The sequence below is a fragment of the Muntiacus reevesi genome, chromosome 3 (assembly GCF_963930625.1).
Source record: "Muntiacus reevesi chromosome 3, mMunRee1.1, whole genome shotgun sequence".
Classification (NCBI taxonomy): Eukaryota; Metazoa; Chordata; class Mammalia; order Artiodactyla; family Cervidae; genus Muntiacus; species Muntiacus reevesi.
In genome coordinates, this window is record NC_089251.1 from 12,265,465 (window position 1) to 12,293,013 (window position 27,549).

At 37.9% G+C, this 27,549-nt stretch overlaps 1 protein-coding gene across 6 annotated transcripts in view; it reads right to left on the bottom strand.

Moving 5' to 3' along the window:
* The window catches only part of RABGAP1 (RAB GTPase activating protein 1), a 162,855-nt gene that overhangs the window by 115,774 nt on the left and 19,532 nt on the right, over positions 1-27,549 (bottom strand). For 4 of the 6 annotated variants that reach the window (XM_065928498.1, XM_065928495.1, XM_065928497.1 and 1 more), the window contains 3 exons: positions 22,044-22,243; positions 2,318-2,552; positions 935-1,139 (listed from right to left, as the gene is read on the bottom strand). In XM_065928498.1, coding sequence (XP_065784570.1) covers positions 935-1,139; positions 2,318-2,552; positions 22,044-22,193 — 590 coding nt within the window. In that variant the 5' untranslated portion in view covers positions 22,194-22,243. The remainder of the gene's footprint in view (positions 1-934; positions 1,140-2,317; positions 2,553-22,043; positions 22,244-27,549) is intronic. The other 2 variants (XM_065928499.1, XM_065928500.1) reach the window with 1 other exon arrangement.

A 27,549-nucleotide genomic window follows, 5' to 3' on the forward strand; every position in this document is an offset into this window, starting at 1 on the left:
ATGAACTTACCTACAAAACAGAAGCATAGAGAATAAACCTGTGGTTGCTGGGGGTCAGGGGGTGAGGGAGGGAAGGACCGGGAGTACGGGATTAGCAGATGTAAACTATCATATATAGGATAAACAACAAGGTACTACTGTATAGCACAGGAAACTACATTCAATGTCCTGTGATAAATCACAGTAGAAAAAAATTTAACAAAAAGAATGTCTATATGTGCATAACTGACTCACTCTGCTATATAGCAGAGACTGGCACAACACTGTAAATCAACTATACTTCAATAAAAAAAGTTAAAGCAATTTTCTGAATTTTTGCTTATTTGTGCTCTCTGATTTTTCTGAAATAAGTATGCGTTTTTAATAACAAAGCTAGTTCTTTAGTTAGTTGGCCAATACAGACATCTGACTGACTACGTTTAATCACTGTGACCTGTTTCAGTTAGTATAAACAACAGTCATATCATGAGACTTCTCTGAGCTTCAGTTTCCTCATCTTAAAAATTTAGGAACTACACTGAACTAGTTAATATTTACCAACAGATTCCTGTAATTTCCAAAGTCAGCATGAAATTTCATATTGAACTAATGTGTCAAGCTAGTTCACATGAAAAATATATTGGAGGCACATGGAAAATATAAATTGTTAGGCAGACTCTTAGGTCAACGTATTTCAATAATCCCCAAAACACTTAAATTTCTAAAGTGTTATAAAGAATTGGGGTGAGGAAGAGTATAAAAAACTGCTCAAACAAGTGACTATTTTTCATAAAAGGTCACAATCCTTGGAAGACATGAAAACTAAGTGCCAAATGAATTAACCACTACATGAATAAAATATAATTATGTATTTTGTTCACTATTGCTTTGTTGTAAAACCATAGGTCAGAAATCTGATCAAATGCTACAAATATTTCTAGAAGGCTGGTCTTACCTCACAGTTCCTTCAGATATGTTCGGCACTGACAGGGTTACATCAAGTGAGATCTGACACTGGCCCCTTAAGATGGACATCATCCTCAAGGCTTCTACTTCACTCCTGGGAGCATTTACTGAGGCACAGCCTAAATAAGTTAGTTTGCTGAAAACTACACTGTCCTCATCTGCCACTGGTGTGAAAGGACTTGACCTTTCAGAATCTGAAAGAAACAATAAGGAAGTGATTATTTTCACTTTGATATTTTGTTAACATGAATACTAAGTAAAAATCTACAAGCTATTGTTTAGGTTCTAAAATTAAATTCGTCACTTTCCCAGAAGAAAATTAAAGTCAGAAATCTCACACTAGAACCTGTCACCAACACTAAAACTTTTAGTATGGCTATAGTTTCAATCCTAAACCTAAATGGTGACCTGAGATTCAGATCTGATTTATCTCTTATAATTTGTTTTCACTTTCTATTTAGGTCAGTAATACATTTAGTATTTTACCACCCCGAAAAATCCTTTCTTCTTTCTCATCTGTTCTATTATAATGATTTCTCTAATTCATCATCTTAGTTACTTTATCATGTTCTCTCAGTCCCCCTGCCTTTCCTTTTTCCCAATGAACACTTACAGTTTTAATACTCTACTTTTCCTCAAAGAGCCTTCAAAATTGTCCTTTTCCTCCTTGTCTTTCAGCTCCCTTTTTTCAATTTGAGAACTATTCCCACCAAGCCATACAACAGGCCTGAGGCAAACATTTTCTTCACCAAGAATTATTTCTCTATTTCCCCAGTCAGTCAGTTCAGTTCAGTTGCTCATTCGTGTCCGACTCTTTGCAATTCCATGGACTGCAGCACACTAGGCTTCCCTATTCATCACCAATTCCCGGAGCTTACTCAAACTCATGTCCATCGAGTTGGTGATGCCATCCAACCATCTCATCCTCTGTTGTCCCCTTCTCCTCCTGCCAATAACCAATTTCCCCAATACCATACTCATATTATTTTTTCCTAAAAAAAAAATCTTTAAACACTCTAACACTGCCTCACTGTTATGTAACTGCTGTGTTTTTTTTTCTTTGCTATAAATGACATACATTTAGACTGGACATATGTATGACTGATTTACTGTGCCTTCCATCTGAAACTAACACAACATTGTATATCAACTACACGCCAATAAAAAAAAATTTTAAATGACATACATTTAAAGGGAAATCAGAATGGTATATGTATTTATTCCTCTCACATTCCCCTCAATCTAGAATCTTCAGATTCTAGATAATATAGATATGGTTTCTGCTTGCTCTGCATCAAACCTAGTACAAAATGGACACTCAAATATTAAAAACAATAACCTTCAGTTATGCAAGCAATGCAGCAATCCTAACCTCCTTGTCCAGGTTTCACTGGCAGGCTCATCTCTGGTTTCTGGAGCCCTACTAACGACACAGGGTTAATGGTGGATGAAGCTGAGAGTTGATTAGAAAGAGGCCCATCTCCTTCGCCATCCAGCTGTGACCTTTCCACAAGCTCCTTGTCCCCTGGCTGGTCGTCCATTGGAGGATCCATCAGCACATCTGCTAGCTCTTTTTGCAGCTGCTGTTCACTTCCATTCCCTATAATCTAAGGGTCATAAATATATGCAATCAGCAAAGTGAGAGAGAGAGGCCAGTACTGATTAAAATGGGTCCACATCTAGAGAAAATCATTAGCAATTCTTTTGATATATAGATATCTTCTGAATGTTTTTAAAAAATAGAATAAAGCAATATCTGCAATTAATAAGAGCTGCAGCTGTTCTCTCAATTCATACAAATTTTCATGAAAAAGTGTACAGTGAATTTGAGACAAATACCCAGATAATGTCAATTTTATTGAAAGTTTTGTACAGTGTTCTAAAATCGCAACTAAAATTTTTGTAATTTAACTTGTCTGGTAAGAAATAAGCTTATTAAAGGAAGCTTCTCTTATCCTTAAGGAAAACAGAAAATGTGCTTGTTTCCAAAAATTACCAGTACAAACATATGTACTGGGTAATAAACCATCACATGCACTTTACCACCGCTGAGATAAGGAAGTCTCTTAAGGGAGACTTCTCTGACATAAAAAGTTCTTAAAGTTCTCAACACTTGAATAAAGCTGGGGAGATGTAAGTAGAAAATGACCCTGAGGAACAGAAGCACTCCATTTCAATGTCAAGGATTTTTCTAGAGTCATGATGGTTTATTATTGTTGCTCAACAAGGAAGTAAACAAGTACAAGATCAAGTGAAGACTACCCAATGCTAAGGAAAACCACAAGTGAAGAAACCCAGCATTATCATTAAATGCTTATTCAAGAAACACTAGAAAAATTAACAAGAGAATTAATGCAGGAAAAGGAAATCATGACCAAAAAAAGTACTGATTTAGGCAAGTTTCTAAAGACCAAAACCTGACAAAAAGTTTAAATGAGTGGGGCTATGAGATTGTTAAAGACAAAGAGGTCTTCACAGTACAATTAAGACACAAGTTAGCAAGCAAAATTCCAAGAGCAGCAGTACTCTACCTACCAAGACTACCTACACCAAGCAGACTACCTACCCAGGAACCTAGTTCAAACACTTTTTGTAACTCTATAAAATTCAAGTCCCTTTCGCTGTAAACTATGATTGAGAAACAGTGGCAAGTCTTTTTTGCTACCTTTCCCCAACATGTCAGCTATTCTTGCCTTGGAAAAGAGGACTGGAAGGGTATTCAGTCTCTGGCTGCAATGAAAGTCTGTTCTTAACTTCCTTTTATATTCAGAGTTACTGCTATGGGACTACAATTCAGTCAAATATTTTTAACTCTTTGCTCTACCTGATTCTACACATCACAAGTGCAATCAAATTCTTTTTTTCAGAAGTTCTGCTTTCAAGTTTCTTAAAGCACATAAATAATCTAGAACTTAGCTCCAATTAATCTAATTTTTAAGAATTGGGTAAGATATACTGTATCACATGCAATAAATAAAAGAAAGACTAAGTGAACCTATTTTCCAAGGGGAAAGAGAAATAAATTAAGTAGGATAGCTAGAGCTTCCTATAACTGATGAAGATATTAGACTCCGTGCTTAAGCAATAGTAATTTTAACTAGGAAGGCTATCATTAAAGAGCAAGCTAAACTGAAGACGTATTTCACATGCTCTGAGGTAGTTTTTTCTTTGATATATAGGATAAATAAACTCAAGTTTTCTTTTAGATAGGCTACCTCCATTGTAATATATTCACAAAACATATCACAAACTCTGAAAGAAACATGTTTATGTGTTTGTCTTCTGTGTTTATACATGTTTATCTTCTGTTCTTCCCTTGTTTATAAAATCTACAAACGTAAGAACTGCCTTCTATTTCCTTAACACTTCCTTAAAGGGTAGGAAAACTAAAGCACCACACAACAATGCTGATTTCTAAAAGCTGTTTAAAAACAGCAACCTAACTTATGCTGTAAATAATTAGTTCCAAAACAGTACTCAACACTTACCATTTAGATCATTTGTGCACCATCAATCCAATTTCAAACTTAACTATATGTGACATAATTTATTTAATAATACTTATCTCAATTAAGTTTTTTTTCTTTTAAAACAGTAAATTAATCTGAATGTTTCCATATGGGAAACGTTCAGCAAGGCCTTTCAAGGTTCCCTAACTTTGGCACCTGAAGAATGTGGTAAAACACAATCTGTTGGGCCCCCGCAGAATTCCTATTCAGTAAGGCTGGCATAGGACTGATAATTAGAATTTTTAGAGTTTCAAGGTGATGGTGATCTTGCTAGTCTGGGAACCAACCTTAGATTAATGATTCATGATTACACAATACAATTATCAATATCACCAGGAAGCATGTTAAAATTAAAATACTTGATCCTCCCTCTATTCACTTACCTCCTACCCTAGCAACTAAATTAGTCTCAGAGATAAAGCCTTGGCATATGCATTTTAAAGAACCTTCACAGGTGATTTACAAAACGGTTGTCAGGCCAGATGAGGCCAGCAGGGTACAGTTTTGTTCACCCATCTTATAAATGAAGAGCTTAAACCAGCAACTGTTTATCTCTGACTTCCTGTCATAACAGAAAAATAAACTCATTATCAGCAGGGCTTTCTGTTTCTAGATGCCAACAGCACTCTAAACAGATACCATGATCATCTCTAAAATAAATGTAGTTGCAGCTAAAGCAATCAAGATACTGGTATTAGTGAAAGAACAGCTATATAGACCAATGAAACAAAACAGAACTCAGAAATAGACCTACACATACACGGCCAATTGGTTTCAACAAAGTTGGCTAGGTAATTCAAGAGAAAGGTAATAAAGTAAAACTAGTGGTGCTGGAACAACTAACCTGACACCAAACACATGCAAGAACATCCATTTCTTACATCACATATAAAAATTAATGCAAAATGGATTGCAGATCTAAATGTAAATCTGAAAACTATAATGTTTACAGAAGAAAACACATAGGAGAAAGTCTTTGTGATCCTGGGACACAAAGATTTCTTAGGACACAGAAAGCATGCATAAAGGAAAAAAAATGAAGTGCACTTTTATGAATGTGTACAGCAGCATTATTCATAGTTGCCAAAAGCTGAGTACAAAGTAAATATTTATTAAGTGGTGAATGGATAACTTCCTTAGAGCTATACAATTGAATACCGGCTCAGATGGTAAGGCGTCTACCTACAATGCGGGAGACCCAGGTTCAATCCCTGGGTTGGGAAGATCCTCTGGAGAAAGAAATGGCAACCCACTCCAGTACTCTTGCCTGGAAAATCCCATGGACAGAGGAGCATGATAGGCTACAGTCCATGGGGTCGCAGAGTCGGACACGACTGAGCGACTTCACTTTCACTTTCAGCAATAAAAAGGAATGAATTACTAATATTAAAACAACATGGATAACACAAAAGAATTATTCTAAATAAAAGAAATAGACACAAAAGACTATGTACTGTACGATTCAATTTACATAGCATTCTGGAAATGGCAAAACTATAGAGACAGAAATCAGATTGACAGAGGCTGGGATCGGGAAAAACTAAAAAGAACTAAAAGAACTGTTAAAGGGAATTTACAGAGTAATGAAAATATTCTGTATCTTGATTATGGTTGTGGTTACATAATAATAGTTTACATTCATTAAAATTCATAGAATTGTATACCTAAAAGGGCCTTATTTTACTGTGTGTAAATTTTACCTCAATGCTTTTTTTCTTTTTGGCCATGCCGTGCAGCATATGGGGCTCTTAGTTCTCCAACCAGGGATCAAACTCATGCCCCCTGTATTGGAAGCTCAGAGTATTAACCACTGGACTGCCAGGGAAGTCTAATTTCTCAACAGACTTGACTTAAATTAGAAAGGGGATAATGATAATAGGAGAGGTTATGCAATGCAGAGGTTATATGGGAAACTGCTGTTCCTTTTTCTTAATTCTGCTGTGAATCTAAAACTGCTCTTCAAAACAAAGGCTATTTTTTTAAAAACAGGAAAAAAAAATGTGATTTCTATGAAAGATGAAACTTGAGAACACAGTTGTTCCTGTCCCCTACAACAGCCCTCAAAAGGTGTTCATCCAGGATTTTGTTTTTGGCAATAACTTCATTTTACAGATTTTCCAATGCCATTTTATCCACTCCAACAATATATAAACAATCCCTAATATGTGTCTACAATCCCTTTCCTTCTACTGAACAGACACCTTCAGGTAGATACTCCAAACTTACTGTGTCAAAACGCTAATCCTCTTCTCATCTTTTTTTTTTTTAATCAATGAACTGCACTACTATCCATCCACTCAGTGACCAAATGAAGGATAAGTCATCCTTCATCCCTCTCACTCACACACCACTCACAAATCCTACTGATCCTTGCTCAATTATGCATTTCCCTCCATCTCTCTGCATAGTTAATACCATAGGAACCACTTTAGATTTACGTAAGCCTATTGGAAAGGTAGTGGTTTCCATGCCTTCTTTCTCCTCTCTGACCTATCATTCATTTGGCCAGTTAAGTTTCAACTGCAAATCTTACTTCTCATCAAGCACCGCCTTATTTTTAACCTCTTCCATGTTTCCTCAATGTCCGTAAGACAAAGCCCAAAACCATCTCTATGTTTTATGAGTTTCTCACAACCCTGTCTAATTACCTTGTCATCTCTTAACAGTCACACCAAGCCACTCAAATTCCCCAAGACACATCACAAACTTTCTAACATTTAAGCTTTGCATAGATTGTTCCCTTTCCTGGAAAACCCTCTCACTTGCCTTTCTACTCTTAAACACCAAGCTTAAATTCAGTTACCTCCTCTGGGAGACCTTAAGCTTCATATATGGGGTTTAATCATTCCCTTTTTAGGGAGTGCATTGCTACATATTTTAGAGAATATCTGCTTAGTGGGCCCCTTTGGCCAGATTGGGCATTATTAGATAGCAGAGACTCTATTAATTTATCTTTATATTCCCAAAGCTTGGTGTAGTGACAGGTACAAAGTGTTATCTACAATATATGTTTAATGAAATGAACTTTACAAATGCAAAAAATAAAAACCGAAGTATTATTTTATCTAATCTGGATAGTCTATATTTGGTTTTTGTGACAGTTAAGCAAATCTGAACGATTTATTTTAGCTTTGTTAACTACTTAAAACAAAAACAAATACCATCATTTCCTATGATTATGAATGTCATTAAGGTTTTACATTTACTGTAAGAATACCGGGCAGGACCAAATACTAATAGCATGTTACAAAGGTCCATACAGTCAAAGCTATTTTTTCCAGTAGTCATGTACAGTTGTGAGAGTTGGACCATAACGAAGGTTGAGCATTGAAGAATTGGTACTTTCATACTAAGGTGCTGGAGAAGATTCTTGAGAGTGCCTTGGACAGCAAGGGCATCAAACCAGTCAATCCTAAGGGAAATCAACTCTGAATATTCATTGGAAGGACTGATGCTGAAGCTCCAACACTTTGGCCACCTGTTGTGAAGAGCTGACTCAATGGAAAAGACCTTGATGCTGGGAAAGACTGAGGGCAAGAGGAGAAGGGGACAACAGAGTATGAGATGGCTGGATGGCATCTGACACAGTGGACATGAGGTTTGAGCAAAATCTGGGAGACAGTGAAGGACAGGGAAGCCTGGCATGCTGCAGTTGATGGGACTGCAAAGAGTTGGACATGACTTAGCGACTGAATAACAAGAACAAAACACAATTATCTGAAGTCCAAAAAACACTTCTAACTTAATTTAGCCCAAATATAAAAATAAGAAAGCAAAGCAGATATGCATAGATAACTAAAGGTCATGTTTTGGTTTGTGTTCATCTCCATGTAATCTTTAAGTAGAGCAGGGGAGAGTTGTTTAAAACATTCCTGAATCAAGAGGAAAAAAACATTTAAGCATCAAGTAGTCAAACACAGACAGATGTTTGCAAGGACAGAGACTGCTCAGTGAGTGATTTATTTATAATTCTACTTATATAGTACAGGAAAAAACTGGAATAAGAGTTGGCTTGTGGCACAACTCCAGGGGGCACCATTCACATCACAGTCTATGGGAGCAGCACCAGCCTGGGAGTGCACAGGATACAACCTATGTAGTTACACTCAGTATTCCTACCTGGGCTCCACAGAAAGACGAATTTGAGTTGGGGACATGCCTCTGGTACTAACTCTGGTGGCTATGGGCAAATTAACCCCTGGGAGCCACCACTGTCCCATCTCTAAAATGAGAATGTTAATACCTATCTCACAAGACCGCTGCGGTTCAATGATATGATCTCTGGACACTCATTATATACATTAGAACCACTGAATCATGTGATTTTTATAGGGAATGTCTCATTTCTCACATCATGGTATCCGCCAACTAGTAAGCATCCAGTAAGTATCTCCCTACCCAACTTTCAGCTATCTTTAAATAAACTCTGGTCCACCTACTGGAGGTGAGATTAAAAAAAAAAAAAGGCAAATAATAACTTTAATAATCCTTCCACTTTTCTTGGTCTAAAGAAAAGAAAGAACACACCTACTATTTATGTGCAAAAGAAGCATTAATGGAATAACATCTGTCATTTCTAAATAATATCAAATAAAGGTAGTAACTTAAGTGGCAGAATTGGCTATATGGGTATTTCCTTGAGAGCAAAACTGCATTAGGGAACCTAAGGACAAAATGTTCCAAAGGCAATATCCAGAGTCCTTTCCTGGTCTTAAATTTTCTACTTCTAACTTTATAGTTCCTGTTTCCCTTCACTGCAACAGTATCAACCAGGCTCTACTTGCTTTGCCAGTTATACAAAGCTACTTCAGGCAGTGTGAGACCCTTTTCCAGTGGACAATTTATGTCTTCAATAAAGCATGCTTAGGAAATGAAAGTGTGCTGCTAAAATCCACAGAAAATCAGAAATTAAAGATAAATGCACGAAGATCTACAGTTCCCACTACTTGTGTCATACTGCAGTGAAAAATACAAATGAAAATGGTTCAAACTAAGTAATTTTGCTCAGCTTCAGGGTAACAGCTGAGCCATTTGAAAACAAGTATATAAATCTCAGGCTTATCAGAAAGCAAGGCACAAAAGAAGCAGAAGTCCAGTTTGTATACTGAAAAGTACAGTAACTCATCTCAAATCTGCTCATGATACATCCTTTCTGTGATCCTGAATAAATCATTAAATCACTTTGTGCTTCACTTATAAACTGTAGTTGTTTTGATTATCCATGTCTTTATTTTACTATATAAAGGAAGGACCAGAAAAACAAACTAATATTATCATTAGGAATTACTGACATTAAATTTAAAAGGGAAGGGAAAGAGAACCTTGTGCATTCATCTTTAAAAACCAACTGAAGAAGGACCCCAAATACTTAGTTTGTGCTAAATAACAGGATTATGGCTAGGCTAGGCTTTACTTTTCTTATTGTATGAATTTTCTATATCAAACATACATTGTTTCTATAACTAGAGAAAAAAGTGACCAAAAGGCTACCTGCATTTGCATCTAGGGAGAAAAAGAAAAGCATGCACATTCAATTCTACTGCATGCAGTGGCCCTAACTCCAAACTCTTCAAGCTTCTTGATCTTTCCACATGCCACAGACTCTCTTCTTTGAGAAATTGTTAAACACTCTTTAAGGCTCTGCTGAATTGTTAACTATTCTATGAAAAACTTTTTTTTTCTTCTTCAGGCAACAATTATGTTCTAATATAACTCTGCTACATCTATATTCTAGCATTTGATGAATTTCTGTCATGGTGACATATTTACTTCAGTGTCTATCCAACTACCACTCTGATCCCCTTAATTAAACTGTGTGCTCATGGTTCAGTAACTTTGCTTGAAAAAAAGATCTGCATTTTAGAGGACATGATCGACTGACTCACTCTAAAGCAATTTCAGAAACTGAGTCAGAAGATTAATTCAGGCAATACTAAGAAAGCAGTGACTTCTGTATCTGCTACCTACTTTAAAAAAGTTTGGCAACTCCTTCCAATCAAAATGTCAGCTGGATTTTTCAAGAAGAAAACTGTATGAACATTAAAAAGCTTAAAAAACTATCTAACTGAACTTTCTGCCTCAAAAGTACTAGCTCATCAATGGACCCTCAACCAACATTTAAAGAGTGTCTTTGGCTAAGTGCTAAAGGGTGCAGGATTCCTACACGAGACGAGGTAGAGAAATGCAAGATGTTCTGAATTTACGGAAAATTCTCAGATTTTGATGTGAGCTCTCAGAAAATTTCATAAAGAAAAATAACTGTGTTTTATGGCTACACCATAACATACAGCTTTCCTTTAAAGGACTAACTCTCTCAAAGAAGTCTTCCCTTACTCCTTCCCCAAGCCAGGATACCTTTCTGCCTGCTTTGTTCTATAGCATTCTTCTGTTAACCTCTACCACGGTACTGACTTAATTAAACTGATGTTGAAAATTAGATACAGCTACAAAATCTCTACACCTCCTTCATCAAAAAATATAGTCTAGTTCTCTAAACCCATGAAATCTGGGCTGGCCTTGTCACTTGCTTTTCTACACAAAAGAATGTGGTAGAGGTGACATCATGTAACTTACAAGCCTCAGATTTAAAAGAGGCCTTACAGCTTTCACATCTGCTCTAAGATCACTACTGGGCTGGGAAAAAGCCTAAGTTGAAAACCACATAGAAAGAGAGACCCAGTCAAGCCCAGAGCCCAGCCAACACACCAGCTGAATGAAGTTGCATTAATCCAAATGTGCTGAGTTGTGCTTAGTCGCTCAGTCATGTCCAACTCTTTGTGACCCCACAGACTGTAACCCACCAGACTCTGTTGTCCACGGGATTCTCCAGGCAAGAATACTGGAGTGCGTTGCCATTCCCTCCTCCAGGGGATCTTCCCAACCCAGGGATCAAACCAAGGTCTCCCACACTGCAGGCGGGTTCTTTACGGTCTGGGCCACCAGGGAAGTCAAATAAGGCCAACAAAATACCCAGTCAATCCACAAAATCATAATAATAAATTGTTTTTCAAGCTATTGAATTTTGAGTTGTTATAGAAACTAGTAGAAATGATCGCAACATTTTTAACCACTGTCACCGACCCTAAGCTGTAAGCATCTTGAGGACATGAACTAGGTCCTATTCATCTTCTCATTCAGCTTTTTAAGAACTACTCTTTGGCTGTAACGTTCTGCAGTTTTACTTCAGTTCAGTTGCTCAGTCATGTCCGACTCTTTGCAACCCCATGCCAGGCCTCCCTGTTCATCACCAACTCCCAGAGTTTACCCAAATTCATGCCCATTGAGTCCGTGATGCCATCCAATCATCTCGTCCTCTGTCGTCCCCTTCTCCTCCTGCCTTCAATCTTTCCCAGCATCAGGGTCTTTTCAAATGAGTCAGCTCTTTGCATCAGGTGGCCAAACACTGTCATACTGGTTGGGATTCATTATGATTTTCTAAGCTGAGAGTTTATATATCATCACTTTTGGAAAATACTCCACTGTTATGTTAATTTCCTTTCCCTCATTCTATTTTTGGTCACACTGCACAGTGTGCAGGATCTCAGTTTCCTAACCAGGAAAAGAACCTGTGACCCCTGCAATGGAAGGGCAGTCCTAACCACCGGACCACCAAGGAATTCCCTCTCCCTCATTCTATTCTTAAGGAACACTTAGATACTTGGTCCTTCATCTCCCAGTCTCCCTATTTCTGAATTGTTTTTTCTTATTTTGCCATCTTTCAATGCTATTTTCTGTAATTTTCTCAGAATTTTGGGGGTAACGTACCTGTTGTACCTTTAATTTCACTGAGTCTAATTTTCATTTGTAGAAGTTCTATTTTTAGTTTGCTTGGAATATTAAAATCTTTTGTAATTTTGTCCTTTTCTAATGTTTCCAAAATTTTCTTTAATTGTTTAGTCATTTTAATCACGCCCATCTTAAAGTTACAGCTAATAATTCAAACGCCAGTTTTGGTTTGCTGACTCTTGTGATGAATTGTCCTTTGTAAATTCTGAATTGTGCACTATTCATCATCAGAGTTACCCATGGGAATACTATGCAGCCTGGGTGGCAAGCAAGTCCCTCCACAGTTTTACAATTGACCCTGTCAGGTGCCCAAAAGGAATTTTTAACCCAGGAACGTGAAGGTAGTGTAAATTCAAGCCCCAAATATACATGAAGGCAAGCCTATGGGTACACATTCTCAACAAGACTCGCCTTCAAATCAGTATTGAATTTAAGACACAGATGCTTCTGTGTCTTTTCTTCTTCTCTGTGTTATTTTCTTCCTGACTGTAAGCAGTTAATTATATTTCAAGTAATATCCTTTTTAGGATATATCTCCTGACGGTGCTTTATAAAGGAAATCTCAGTTCCAAAACCCATCTCTGTAAAATCCAAGGCTTTCATGTATTTTGGAGTTCCTTTATTAGCTGTACATTGTCAGACCTTCCTGGTGGACTGACCCTTATAAGATTATAAAGCGTTCATTTCATCTCTAGTAACACTGTTTTAGTCTATTTTGCCTAACATCACTGTAATCATTTTCTTTGATTGCTGTTAGCATTAACTTTTCCCATCTATTTAAATCTATCTGTATCTTTGAATCTTGTTGTTTTGGGTTTGCGTTTATACAACTTTTCTGTGTTTCCTGTCCAAGGCGAAACACTCCAAGACACATAGTAATCAAATTAACAAAGATCAAACACAAAGAACAAATATTAAAAGCAGCAAGGGAGAAACAACAAACAACACACAAAGGGATTCCCATAAGGATAACAGCTGATCTATCAATATGTCTTTGAATCTAAGATGGGGTCTCCTAGATGTTTTAGCCAATGCTGAAAATTTCTACTTTTTGATCATATTGCTAATCCATTCACATTAAAAGTTATTACTGATATAACTAATAATAGTTCAATTTAGGTGTGCTGCTTTACTTTTTATTTATCTGTCTCATGTATTTTTCATTCCTTTATTCTTTTACTGCTTTATCTAGAAAATAACTTCCTAATGTAGCACTGAGACTCCTTTAACATTATATATATATATGCATATGTATGTGTAAACACATATACATACACACATGCACACACACCACTCTAGTGGTGCACCTTTGGATTCTTACTCTTCTTCCCCATCTCACTGTCCCTCCCCCAGGCAATCACTGTCCCTCTTTTTATGACTGAAGATTAGCTTTGCATTTTTAAAAGTTATGTATAAATGAAATATATAGCACAAGCTTTTATTTATGGAGAAGAGGATGTCTGTAATCTCTGACCAAAATCTCCTTTTCTTCTATCACCAATGCCCACCTCTGGGCAAAACCATTTTACTCAGTTTCTATCGTTAGGCTTTTTTAGATTCCACATATAAATCATAGAATGTGGAATATGTTGTGTTTCCATATTTGTTTCTTTCATGATGTTTTCTGATTTCCCTTTTATTTTTTGAGTGGTTGCATTTATTTTTTGACCAACCACTGGTTGGTTAGAAGTATGTTGCTTAATTTCCACATATTTGTAGATTTTCATGTTTTCCCCCTTTTGTTGATTTTTAATTTTATACCACTGTAGTCAGAAAAGACAACTGGTATGATTTCAGTCTTGTTAAACTTGCTAAGATTTGTTTTGTGACCTAACATATACTTGTTTTGAAATGGTGCTTTTCTTTCCATTTGCATGGAACAACTTTTCATCTTTTTACATGATACACGGACAAGTCCATGTGTGTCCTTAAAGCTGAAATGAGTCTCTTATAGGCAGCATACAGTGTAGCCTTTTTCTTGTCTTTAATACATTCTGATATTGTCACTTGATCAGAGAATTTAATTCATTTGCATTTAAAACAATTACTGATAGACAAGAACTTACCAATATTATGTTCTTGTTTTCTGGCTGTTTACAGGTCCCTTATTCCTTTCTTCTTCTTGTTATCTTCCCTTGTGAATTGATAATTTTCTAGAGTGGTATACTTTCTAGAGCGGTATCCCTTCTTTTAATCTTTTGTGTGTTTATTGTGGGTTATTAATTTGTAATTACCATGAGATTTACGTATAACATTTTACAGGATATAACATTACAGTTTACATTGGTAACAACCTAAGTTCAATCCCATACAAAGCTCTACCTTTTACTTCCCCAAACATTGTTTTTGATGGCACAATTTATATTTCTATTTTATGTATTCATTATAGCTATAGCTATTTTTAATACTTTTGTCCTTTAACTTTTAATCTAGATTTACTTAATCAACACACATTACAGTATTAGACTATACTGATTTTGACCATACACTTACCTTTTCCAGTGTATTTTATATTTTCATATTACTAACTAGTGTCCTTTCAATTCAGACTGAAGAACTCCTTTCAGCACTTTATTAAGGTCAAATGATCAACTCCCTCCATTACAAGTATCTCTCACCTTCCAAAACTTTGAATTATGCCACTTAGCTTTCTTAGAAGGCCTACATTCAGTTCAGTTCAGTCACTCAGTCGTGTCCGACTCTTTGTGACCCCATGAATCGCAGCATGCCAGGCCTCCCTGTTCATCACAAATCCCCGGAGGTTACTCAAACTCATGTCCATCGAGTCAGTGATGCCATCCAGCCATCTCATCCTCTGTTGTCCCCTTCTCCTCCTGCCTCCAACCCTTCCCAGCATCAGGATCTTTCCCAATGATTCAACTCTTCGCATGAGGTGGCCAAAGTATTGGAGTTTCAGCTTCAGCATCAGTCCTTCCAGTGAACACCCAGGACTGATCTCCTTTAGGATGGACTGGTCGTATCTCCTTGCAGTCCAAGGGACTGTCAAGAGTCTTCTCCAACACCACAGTTCAAAAGCATCAATTTTTCCGCACTCAGCTTTCTTCACAGTCCCAACTCTCATATCCATACATGATCATTGGAAAAACCACAGCCTTAACTAGATGGACTTTTGTTGGCAAAGTAATGTCTCTACTTTTTAATATGCTATCTAGGTTGGTTATAACTTTCCTCCCAAGGAGTAAGCGTCTTTTAATTTCATGGCTGCAACCACCATTTGCAGTGATTTTGGAGCCCCCAAAAATAAAGTCTGACACTGCTTCCACTGTTTCCCCATCTATTTCCCATGAAGTGATGGGACCAGATGCCATGATCTTAGTTTTCTGAATGTTGGGCTTTAAGTCTAACTTTTTCACTCTCCTCCTTCACTTTCATCAAAAGGCTTTTTAGTTCCTCTTCACTTTCTGCCTACATTAGTACCTGTTTTCTGCTAACTGAAAGAAATCTTAAAAGATGACTTTTGCTTTTATGAAGAAAGGGTGGGTGGGTAGGTGGGGAAAAAAAGAAAAAAGCAAGTACTGTACTAGTGTAGACCCTTTATGCAAGAAAAGTGGTAAAACACAAACTTTTAGAAAGCAGGGGATACTCTACTATATGCCATTTCAGCTTACAAAGTTTCAGAGGAACATTCTACTTTCAGATAGAGGGGGAAACCTGTCATCCTCCTGTTTTTTTTGGTTTTTTTTTTTGGCCATGACATATGCCTTGCATGATCTAAGTTCCCCAACTAGGGACTGAATCTGCACCCTGAGCAGTGAAAGCATGAAATCCTAATCACTGGAGCACTAGGGAATTACCTTTCCTTCATTTCTGAAGGACAGTTTTGTCAACTAAAGTATTCTTGATTGGCAGCTTCTTCCCTTGAGTATATCATCCCATTTTCTTCTAGCTTGCAGGGTTTCTGCTGATAAATATGCTAAAAAGCCTTATTGGTGGTGATGGTGGTAGGCTGTTTCCTTTGTAATACGAGAAGCTTTTTTTCTTCTAGTTGCTTTAAACTTTTTAAAAAGAATATTTATTTGGTTACACGGGGTCTTAGTTGTGGCATGCAGGATCTTTAGTTGCAGCATGTGAGGTCTAGTTCCCTGACCAGGAATGGAATCCAGGCTCACTGCATTGGGAGAGCGGCATCTTAACTGCTGGATCACCAAGGACGTCCCTGTCTTTAATTTTAAAGCCTTATTGTAATGTATCTTGGAGAGGCACTTGGGGTTGATATCTGGGGGAAGCCTATAAAATTCATGAATTCAGATATCCAAACCTCTCCCCCAATTTTGGAAGTTTTCAATCATTATGTCTCTAAAGAAACTTCCTGCACATTTCTCCCTTTCTTGTCCTTCTGGGACTCCAGTAATGCATAAGTTGATTATTTTAGTGATAATGTGACACTTCACACAGGTTTCCTTCACTCGTTTTCATTTCCCCTGTTTTCAGATTAGAGAGTTTCAAGCAAAGTGTCTTGTACTACACAGTATCTTCTGTGTGATCCATCTGTTGATGCTTTCTACTGTATTTGTTTTCCCTAAGATGATGACTGCTCCAGTGTGTAGGTTCTTCCAATCCTGCATAATCTGGTTGACTTTTGGCATGTGCTCACTAGCTATTTGCAAAGACTCACTTATCATTCTTGCCTTCAGGGCTGCTCAGGGAGGCAGCCACAGGGTAAGGACATGTTTGAGTGAGGTGTGTAGAGTTTAGCGGTGCCCATGAGCCAGCTGGAGAACTGGTATAGGCGTCGATCCCGGTGGCTCATGGATGGGTTTCCTGATGGAGTCCCCAAAGCAGTTAGTAGCATCCACACCCCTTTGATATGTTCCCTTCCCAACCTTGGCTGCTGTTCTTCCAGTACAGCTGTCGATCCCCAGGTTGTATAGTTATGGCTGAGTATTTTGGATGATGTGAGAAAGAAATGGGCCTTTTCGGTGCGTCCCACAAAGCCAGGGAAGTCAGGTGCTCAATTACACACTCTTGCTTTCCTCCATGGAAGAAATCATGAGCTGACCATCTGCTGGCACTGAGCTGTGCCACCCAAGAGGGGCTGAAGTGACACACATAAAATCAAACTGTTCATCGTCTTCAGTGGGTCCAGTCTTGGATGCTTCTGCCTCAACAATGTGCGGGAACTTTTCTGTTGGATTCTTGAACGTCCATGAAGGCACTCGCATCTGTTAGTGTCTACACTGGTGTTCTTTGAGGGCAGGATGGTAGAAACTCTTGTACTGCCATTTTGATAACATTTCTCTCCATTAGGTCTTCCTTTTGCCAGTTTAAATTTATTGTTGGGCTTCTCTAGTGACGTCTTCATTTCACTTATTGTGTTCTTCCATTTCAGAATTTCCATTTGGTTCTTTACAATTTGTATTTTATTATCTTCATGATATTTTCTATTTGATTTGCCATTGCCATCATACTTTATTTCTTTAAGCATGATTTCTTTAGGATGTTCACTGAACATTCTAATAATGGCTACTTGCAGAGTTTGCATATTAGATCCAACATGTCACTCTGTCTTTTAAAAATGATGTACGGGTAATATATTCTGGTTTCTTTGAATGTCTCACAATTCTGTGTTGGAAACTAGATTATTTTAGAAAATATGTTGTTTCAGTTCTTGGTACTGGTCTCCACGCTCTGGGACTTGTTATTTTTTTTATGCTTGTTTATTTAATGACTGGCTGACTTATTTTAGTACATTTTATTTCCCTAATTCCCACAGTGTTAAACCTTTGATGCTGCTCCTCTGGGGTGATTTGCCCTCATTCATCCTGTGGTAGCAGCTCTGGTAAGATGCTCTGTCTCTATGACCACAAGCAGACGTTCAGTTCAGTTCAGTTGCTCAGTTGTGTCCGACTCTTTGCGACCTCATGAATCGCAGCACGCCAGGCCTCCCTGTCCATCACAAACCCCCGGAGGTTACTCAAACTCATGCCCATCGAGTCAGTGATGCCATCCAGCCATCTCATCCTCTGTCGTCCCCTTCTCCTCCTGCCCCCAATCCCTCCCAGCATCAGGGTCTTTCCCAATAAGTCAACTCTTTGCATGAAGTATTGGAGTTTCAGCTTTAGCATCAGTCCTTCCAATGAACACCCAGTATTTATCTCCTTCAGGATGGACTGGTTGTATCTCCTTGCAGTCCAAGGGACTGTCAAGAGTCTTCTCCAACACCACAGTTCAAAAGCACCAATTTTTTGGTGCTCAACTTTCTTCACAGTCCAACTCTCACATCCATACATGACCACTGGAAAAACCATAGCCTTGACTAGGCAGACCTTTGTTGGCAAAGTAATGTCTCTGCTTTTTAATGTGCTATCTAGGTTGGTTATAACTTTCCTTCCAAGGAGTAAGCGTCTTTTAATTTCATGGCTGCAGTCACCATCTGCAGTGATTTTGGAGCCCCCAAAAATAGTCTGACACTGTTTCCACTGTCTCCCCATCTATTTCCCATGAGGTGATGGGACTAGATGCCATGATCTTAGTTTTCTGAATGTTCAGCTTTAAGCCAACTTTTTCACTCTCCTCTTTCACTTTCATCAAGAGGCTTTTTAGTTCCCCTTCACTTTCTGCCATAAGGGTGGTGTCATCTGCACATCTGAGGTTGTTGATATTTCTCCCGGCAATTTTGATTCCAGCTTGTGCTTCTTCCAGACCAGCGTTTCTCATGATGTAGTCTGCATGAAAGTTAAATAAGCAGGGCAATAATATACAGCCTTGACGTACTCCTTTTCCTATTTGGAACCAGTCTGTTGTCCCATGTCCAGTTCTAACTGTTGCTTCCTGACCTGCACACAGGTTTCTCAAGAGGCAGGTCAGGTGGTCTGGTATTCCCATCTCCTTCAGAATTTTCCAGTTTATTGTGATCCACATAGTCGAAGGCTTTGGCGTAGTCAATAAAGCAGAAATAGATGTTTTTCTGGAACTCTCTTGCTTTTTCGATGATCCAGCGGATATTGGCAATTTGATCTCTGGTTCCTCTAGGCCTTTTCTAAAACCAGCTTGAACATCTGGAAGTTCTCGGTTTACATATTGCTGAAGCCTGGCTTGGAGAATTTTGAGCATTACTTTACTAGCGTGTGAGATGAGTGCAATTGTGCGGTAGTTTGAGCATTCTTTGGGATTGCCTTTCTTAGGGACTGGAATGAAAATGGACCTTTTCCAGTCCTGTGGCCACTGCTGAGTTTTCCAAATTTGCTGGAATATTGAGTGCAGCACTTTCACAGCATCATATTTTAGCATCTGAAATAGCTCAATTGGAATTCCATCACATCCACTAGCTTTGTTCATAGTGATGCTTTCTAAGGCCCACTTGACTTCACATTCCAGGATGTCTGGCTCTAGGTGAGTGATCACACCATTAGCTCCACTAACTGTGGCTGACTTGCTTTATAAATCTCAACAATCCTCTCAGGCAATAAACTGCTGCAGAGAACAAACCAATCAAATCAGGTTACTTTGATGGGAGAGCTCTAGAGGTCAATGTTTGAGATCTGGCCCTCCCTATCATAGGTGGTCTCCTCCCAGCAAGCCTGAAGTTAAACTTGCATGTCCAATTAATCTAACAATCTCTTCCCAATTGGGGGCAGGAGGAGGAGGGGACGACAGAGGATGAGATGGCTGGATGGCATCACCAGCTCGATGGACATGGGTTTGAGTAAACTCCAGGAGTTGGTGATGGACAGGGAAGCCTGGCGTGCTGCAATTCATGGGGTCGCAAAGAGTTGGACATGACTGAGCGACTGAACTGAACTAACTGACCACCTCCACTGTTTTTGAGTACCCTTAGGCTTGAACTTCTACACTCTGTTGTAAACATAGTCAGCTCCTTTGGGAAGAGATTATGAACTATGTTGTGGCCCATTCCTCATTGCAGGCAAAATCTCTGAGCTATAGCTATGAATTTGGGAGTGTAGACAATGGCATACTTCTGAGCAACACTCCATTTCCAAAGGATGAGTATTCGGTAGGTGTGGGAGTTAGTGCAGTACCTTCTGGTGTTCTTAACTTGCCACTATTAGTATGGAACCACCACCTTACATGCTAGAGCCAGGTTAAGGGCAACTGGGCTCTCAGTGTTCTCGGCAGCACTGTGCCCTAAGTAGAGTTTTCATTCCAGAAGTAAGGTGTGGGCAAAAGAAGGCAGCCATTACGACTCAGTCACACTTGACCAGCAAAAGGCAGATAGAGGCAGGATGAGGAATGCTCTCATACTGCTCTTCCCTGGAAGATAGCGCTCCTCCTTGGAGCCTTCCTACTCCAAGGGAAATGTGGGGAAAGGAAACCCTATTTTCTTGATAGTACCAATCTACAATAGAGTTACCATATTGCTCAGTTGGGAGAAGAGTTAGTCGCTCAGTCGTGTCTGACTCTTTGCAACCCCATGGACTACAGCCAACCAGGCTTCTCTGTCTGTGGAATTATCCAGGCAAGAATACTGGAGTGGGTAGCCTATCCCTTCTCCAGAGGATCTTCCAGAACCAGGAATCGAATTCAGGTCTCCTGCACTGAAGGCAGATTCTTAACCGTCTGAGCCACCAGGGTAGTGTTCAGTTGGGAGAGGAGGCGGAAAAACAAGTCTTGGTTCAAATACCACAGGTTCTTTCCCAAAATTTAGTAAAAATGCTTTGAATAAACATTTCTTCAATTGCTGCATGGCCTTTAGAACATTTCCAGACATTAATTAAAGAAAAAAAAAAAAAAGTGTTACCAATTTTGCTGCAGAGTGGGTCTAGAGCTCACGCCATCCATGCTGTCTCTCTCAGTCCAAATTCCTGAGCTTACAAAGTTCTACACGATCCAGTTACTACACATCATTGTATCTCATACTTTAGCACTTTTTATTTACTTTACTCACTCTGCTCTAATCTCTGTCCTAAAAAGGGTGGTCTTCCTTAGGATCTTTTTTATTTTCTGTCCCCTGTGCTAAACTCTTTCTTCACATTTCTCCATGAACAAGTTCTTTCTCATTTCATTCAAATCTCAGCTCAAATGTCATTCCAAGACATTCTCTAAAACAGTATACCTATCATTCACTCTTTACCAATGTATTCTGCTTTGATTTTCTTCAAACCAGCTAAATTTACTTAACATTCACTTTCCTATTTGCTTAGGGTCTGTTTTGCACACTTGATTAAGAGCCCTAGGAGAGCAGGGGATCTTGCCTGTCTTATTTGCTACTGTATGTCTAGTATTTAGAACAGTACTTGGCACAAAGTCAATACTCAATAAATACTTGTGGTATAAAAAACAAATGAAAAATCAAAGTATTTTTAAAGCTACTTACATTTTAAATGACATTAATAGGTAATCTGTTTTTATTTATATCCAAAAAGAGCAGAAACAGTAACAGAGCATGTAAGAAGATGTAACAGTGATCTATTTTGCAGAGAAAACAAACAGAAATGGCCAAAAGCCAGGAATTTTAAGTCCTGTTTTAGTAATTCTAAAACTTATTTTCATAAATAGCAGTGCTGACCTGCCACTGCCTTTACACTATATATAAAAGGCCCACAAGAATTACCTCTAACTCAATGGTAACAGGAAAACAAAAATAAAATCACAAATGTTTATACTATGATCACTAAGTTTTATAGAGTCAGAGATAACAGATTTAGAAGCTAATCAAATTGAATATCCCTAATCAGATATATTTGTAAAGAAAACTCTTTAGCATTAAAAAAACGATATTATTTCCATGTTCTCACTATCATTCCATATACCTTCCTATTAAGGCCAAGTTTTGCAATGACTTAGCAAGGTTAAGCAAAAGGAACTTAGGTTATGGAGTTTTACCTTGAGTCCTGTTTTCTCGTCATCACTTCCATTATTTGTAGATGGTGTCTCATCTCCTTGCCTGGAAACCAAGACAAAATCTTCACTATTAAGAGTAGACACAGAGTCTGAGGAGACACTGATTTTTCCAACAGAAGCCTTGTCATCCATGACTCAAGAATGAAGCTCAACTCATGAATGATTAAATATTTTAAAAATGCCTGAAAAACAAAAAGCCATAAAGATACTCATATAGAATGTCTGCCAGATATTCAATTATGTTTTAAGTTTTACAAATTACATATGGAAAAACTTAAATAAAAAAACTTTCAAAATATTTTCCAAAGATTTTTGCTACTTACAGGTTAGGCTTTTTATTCCATATATAAGGGAATTCGATGAAATTCAGGGCCAAGGTAGTTCAGATTTCAAAAAAATAAACAAAAACATTCCCTTGAGAATAACTCTGCCTACCTACACTGATTTCTTCAGCATTCTGGTAACTATTCTTTTCAGAGAACATAAAAAAGTACTGAACTGTCTATCCTTTTCTTTGTAAAGCTGCACAAACAAATGAAATTGAAAGCACTTAAGACAATAAACATGCATGCAGGACAGTAAGGTTTCCCTAACATTGCTGATACTTATATTAAACATGTTTTAAGAAACGAAATTTCATATCAACCCCAGAGAAAACTAAATTCAGGGCAAGCATAAATTTTAGAGCAGGGAAATACTGTATATTGCAAGAAATCAGAGGTCTATTAAAAACTCGATAATCCCATCCCACAGTTTCTTAGAGCTCAACTCAAAATGAACATTATCAATAAAGAAGTTTCAGGCCAAAAATTTCCAGCAAGAAGCAGAAAAAAAAGTGTCAGTTATGAAAATCCATTCAATTATTTATTGACTCGTGGAATAAAACTCAAACTCATCTATCATTTAAAAATCTGGTTCTGCATATTTTGTGGCAATGTTCCCATTTGGTTGCCAAAACAACCACAGAACAAACAATACAACACTATACTCAGCTTTAACCAAGAAACAAAACTTGCTCTTTAAAAAAGTTGCTCTCGCAGTATGCTCATCTTATATACCTCAAAGAGGTAAAAATTCTGAGAATTTGTTTATTAAAGAAGAGCTCTGGATCTATGTTTTGGATTTTTAATTGAACATATATTTATTGAGCAATACACTATATGCCCAGCACTATTTCTCCCTCAAAAAGCTAACATCTGGCTAAGCACCTGGCAGCAAAAACTACACAATCCCTGAATACTATAGTTGGAAGAAAACTTACCAGTTATCATTACTGTTAAACAGATAAGGAAATGGCAACCCCAAGAGTTGTAGGGTCATTTAATCAGGTATAACTAAAACTCAAACCCTGGACTCCTTGCTGCTTTCTATTTAAGCTGATTTCCTTGTTTAAAGGCTCACCATCTTATAGGACTGTATCTAAATGCATAGTGTAGCTTAGAGATGCTTCAAATGTACTTCTGAAAACTTTAAAAAAAAATGCTGTCCTGCTTCATTCATGGAATGACTATTTCCCAAGTTTCTAGTTTATAAAGAACAAAATATGCTAAACAAGAAAAATTAGATTCTTCCCCAAAATTTATAATTTGGTAGAGAACAAAGGGATATTGAACAAGTTAATAAGTACTGATTTAGGGTAAAGAAAACTATGGAAACATGCTGAAGAGTTAAGAAATACAGTAGAGGAGGAAATGTCTTTGCTGAGGATATATATTTTAATCCCTTGAGGTGTCTGCCCTCATAGGATCTTCATCCTAAAGTGCTTCCCTTGCTTCAGTACTCAGTCAACTCCAAATAATCGTTCGTGACCTAATAACCCTCCTTTTCCAAGAAGCCTGCCGTCTCCTCAGTCAAAAGCACTGCCCACCTCATTTCTGTTCCCACAGCAGTTTTACATTTTAACAGTACCTATTATATTGTGTTAAAATCTGATGTTGAGTTCCCTCAACATCAAACTTAATACTCACATATCTGTTTCACAGATTAGCAAACTGAAGATTAGAGAGATGGTATAATTTGTTCAAGGTAATGGTTGTAATTTAACTGGTTAGAAGCAAAGCCAAAAACTTTCATTTAGATGGCAATGCTTTTCCCATGTGACACATCTGGGCTTTGTTCCACAACAGTCAGTATCAGATAAAGAAGTCTCTATCTTTTTTAGAACTTGTCCTTTAGGAAAGGTTTTCATGCTTAATTAGTCTTTTTTCCATGTTTTTAAAAATGTTACTAACAGTAAGATAGTAGAGGGCCTGGGAAAGTTCTCTAAAGCAATGATCTCAGAGACACTGACAACTTTCTACAATATTCTAGACTCAAAAATAATATACTTTGGTATTTACACTACGGAACTGAGAAGATTTGGCAGGCTCCAAGTTCAACCTATTTTCTTTGAGGAGGTGACAGGAAAGTACACTTTATAAGATACTTTACTGTTTGTTTTGGCACCTGAAAGTAAGTGAATCACTTAGAAGGAATGAGACTTATCAAAACACTAAGCAGTACAGGAGGGGTTATGTAATAAGGCTCCCCTTTTCCAGCCTCCAAGAGTCAGTCCACAAGCTCTAAGGATTCTAGGTAAGACCACCCCACCCTCCCCTGGTCTCCACAACAAAGAGGTACCCCAGAACTTCATATACTCCTGCAAAAATTCTAGAGTATTCACAATCTCTGTCTTGAGATAAGAACTAATTTTGCTGTTTTCCATCTCTACTTATACAAGCTACCACAAGAAGCTCCCTACTCTAATTCTCATGGACACTAAAGTACAAACTTCCTCCCCCCAAACACCCTCCGCTACTATCCCTCTTCCTATTTTTCTCCATACCACCTATCACTGTTTGACACATCTACCTTGTAATCATAATTTGTTTTTAACTATCATGTAAGCATAAGGGCAGGGATTTCTGCCTGTTTCATTAGCTGCTGTAGCCCTAACAAGTGAAAGAATAACTGGCCACAGTAGATGCTCAAATGTGTACTAAAGAAACAGGATAAATGGCAAATAAAAGATGTAAGATAGAACCACCCAATGAGCAAGAGCAAGGCAAGAGCAACTTTTATAGACTGACAGTAAGAACAGAAGTCATTCTTTATGATGGTAAAGCAAACAGTTTAGAGTTAGAAAAAAATCCAAGTTAGTATGCTGGTTCTACCACTGAATAATGATGTAAGCTTGGTCATACCAAGCCTCAGTTTCCGTAAATGAAAATGGTGTACTACCTACCTCATAGAGTCATTATAAAAATTACTCTCTGTAGCACTAACATATATACCCTACCATGTGTAAAACAGCTAGTGGGAAACTGCTGGTATAACAAGGGAGCTCAACTCGGTGCTTTGTGACAACCAAGAAGGGCAGGGATGGGGGATGGGAGAGAGGCTGAACAGGGAGGGGATACGTGCACACTTCTAGCTGATTCATGTTGCACAGGAGAAACCCAGACAACACTGTAAAGCAATTATCCTCCAATTAAGAAAACTAAGGAACAGACACGAGGGATATAAGCATATCTAAGAGCCAACTGCTATTGAAGGATGGTCAAGAGCCTTGATCATGGCCAGTTCTTTTCCATTTCACTCTTTCCTTAACTGAAGAGTGAAACCAACTCCCAATTTTAAAAGAACTAACAAATATCAACCAATTTTGGGAATTTAGAAAACAATATTAGCACAAAATATATGTAACACTTCTAATTTCAGTCTAATTTGAAAGTGAAAGTGTTAGACGCTCAGTCGTGTCCGACTCTGCAGCTCCACAGACTGTAGCCCACCAGGCAAGAATACTGGAGTGGGTTGCCATTCCCTTCTCGAAGGGATCTTCCCAACCCAGAAAGCGAACCAGCTCTCCTGCACTGCAGGCATGTTTTTACTGTCTGAGCCACCAGGTCAGGATCTAATTTTTTTATACTTAAGTAAACATAAAAGAATACTTTGTATCTCTGTGTTACACTTTACAGATTACTAAAATGTACACCTTCATCTCATTTTATCATCCTAGCAACTCTGTATCTGGGAGGCACTCAGTTTGTCTCCCTTTATATAAGTGATGAGCCGAGACCCTTAGGACACGTCCAGTTACCAACAGGGCCAGGTTGGTGAGTACTAGTGCAGGAATGTTTCAGTCTATCTCCTTTAATAAGTCAAGTAACTTAAAATGAGAAGTAATTTTAATTAATTATGCAACCTCACGCATCAAAACCAAAGGTTCAGTTATGTTATAGTTCCCTCAGTGACAACTCTACGCTCAACCATGCACCTTTGCAAAGACTGTGGTATAAAATGTACTTCAATCTTGTTGAATAAACAAAGATTCATTTTCGTTCTCAATCTCCTCTTGAAACTGTAAACCTGCTAAAGAAGAGTGAAAAGGTAAAGAACTCACCACGATAAGAGCTCTTTTGATAGTTCTTCAAAAGCGGTCAGCTCTTGGATAACCAGTGCTTACTTTTTAAAAACTTGAACTTTCGGACAGAATATCATCTGATATTTGTATCTTTCTAACATTATTATTCAGAGCAGTAATATAAACAGTGAACTTGTAGTGGTATGAATTTGCTAATGTGCAATTAGTAGACCAAAAATCATCTCCCAACAAGTGACCTACCAAACCTGATAAAAGAGATGTGACTGATACTTGTAATTGAACTTGACATGCTTGAGACAATCAGAATGCTTGTTTCTGGCCACTAGTCCAAGCACACCAGTTCATCTTTATTACCTTGATTTTCCTAACATTCTTCCTGAAGGAGTATTAACTCCTTCTCCACTTCAATAGGACTGCCCACTCTCACCAAGCAGTGCCTCTCAAAATCTGGCTACTGTTAACTCTCACCAACCCTTACCAAACCTCATCTTTTAAAAACTGAATTCAAACCTCATATATGTGACATTGGGTATTTTAACACTCTGAGCATTCATTCAGAAAGGAAAAAATACACATATGTGTGTGTATATGTATGTGTGTATAGACACACATACATATTTATAAATAAATAAAAATCAACAATACAAAATTTAAAAAACTGAACAGTTCTTTTCGGTTCTCGTCTTATTTCCACCGGTTGAAATAAATGAAAATGCTTATCATTTCCTTATTGTGAAACTCTTATTGCTTCATTTTCCACCTCTAGTACCTTTTATCATTTGTCTTTCAAGTTTCTTTTTCTCTGCTCATTCTTTATTTTTTTAAATAAAAATTTGGCTGTACAGATATAGTTCCCTGACGAGGAAGCAAACCCAATACCCCTGCACTGATTGGGGGTGTGGAGTATCCATCACTGGACCACCAGGAAAATCCCTGTTCACGCTTAAAATTCATCCTCTCCTCCTCCTCCTTTCACACTTGCCCGCAGCTATCTCAGTACCTCCTGTAACTTTTTTTGTATGCTGATGACACTGTCGCCCTGTTTTTCTCCCTAATTACATGTGGGCATTTGCGTTTTGCTCTGTGTTTCTTTGTTTCTTTCCTATTCAGTACTGAGTATCTGTT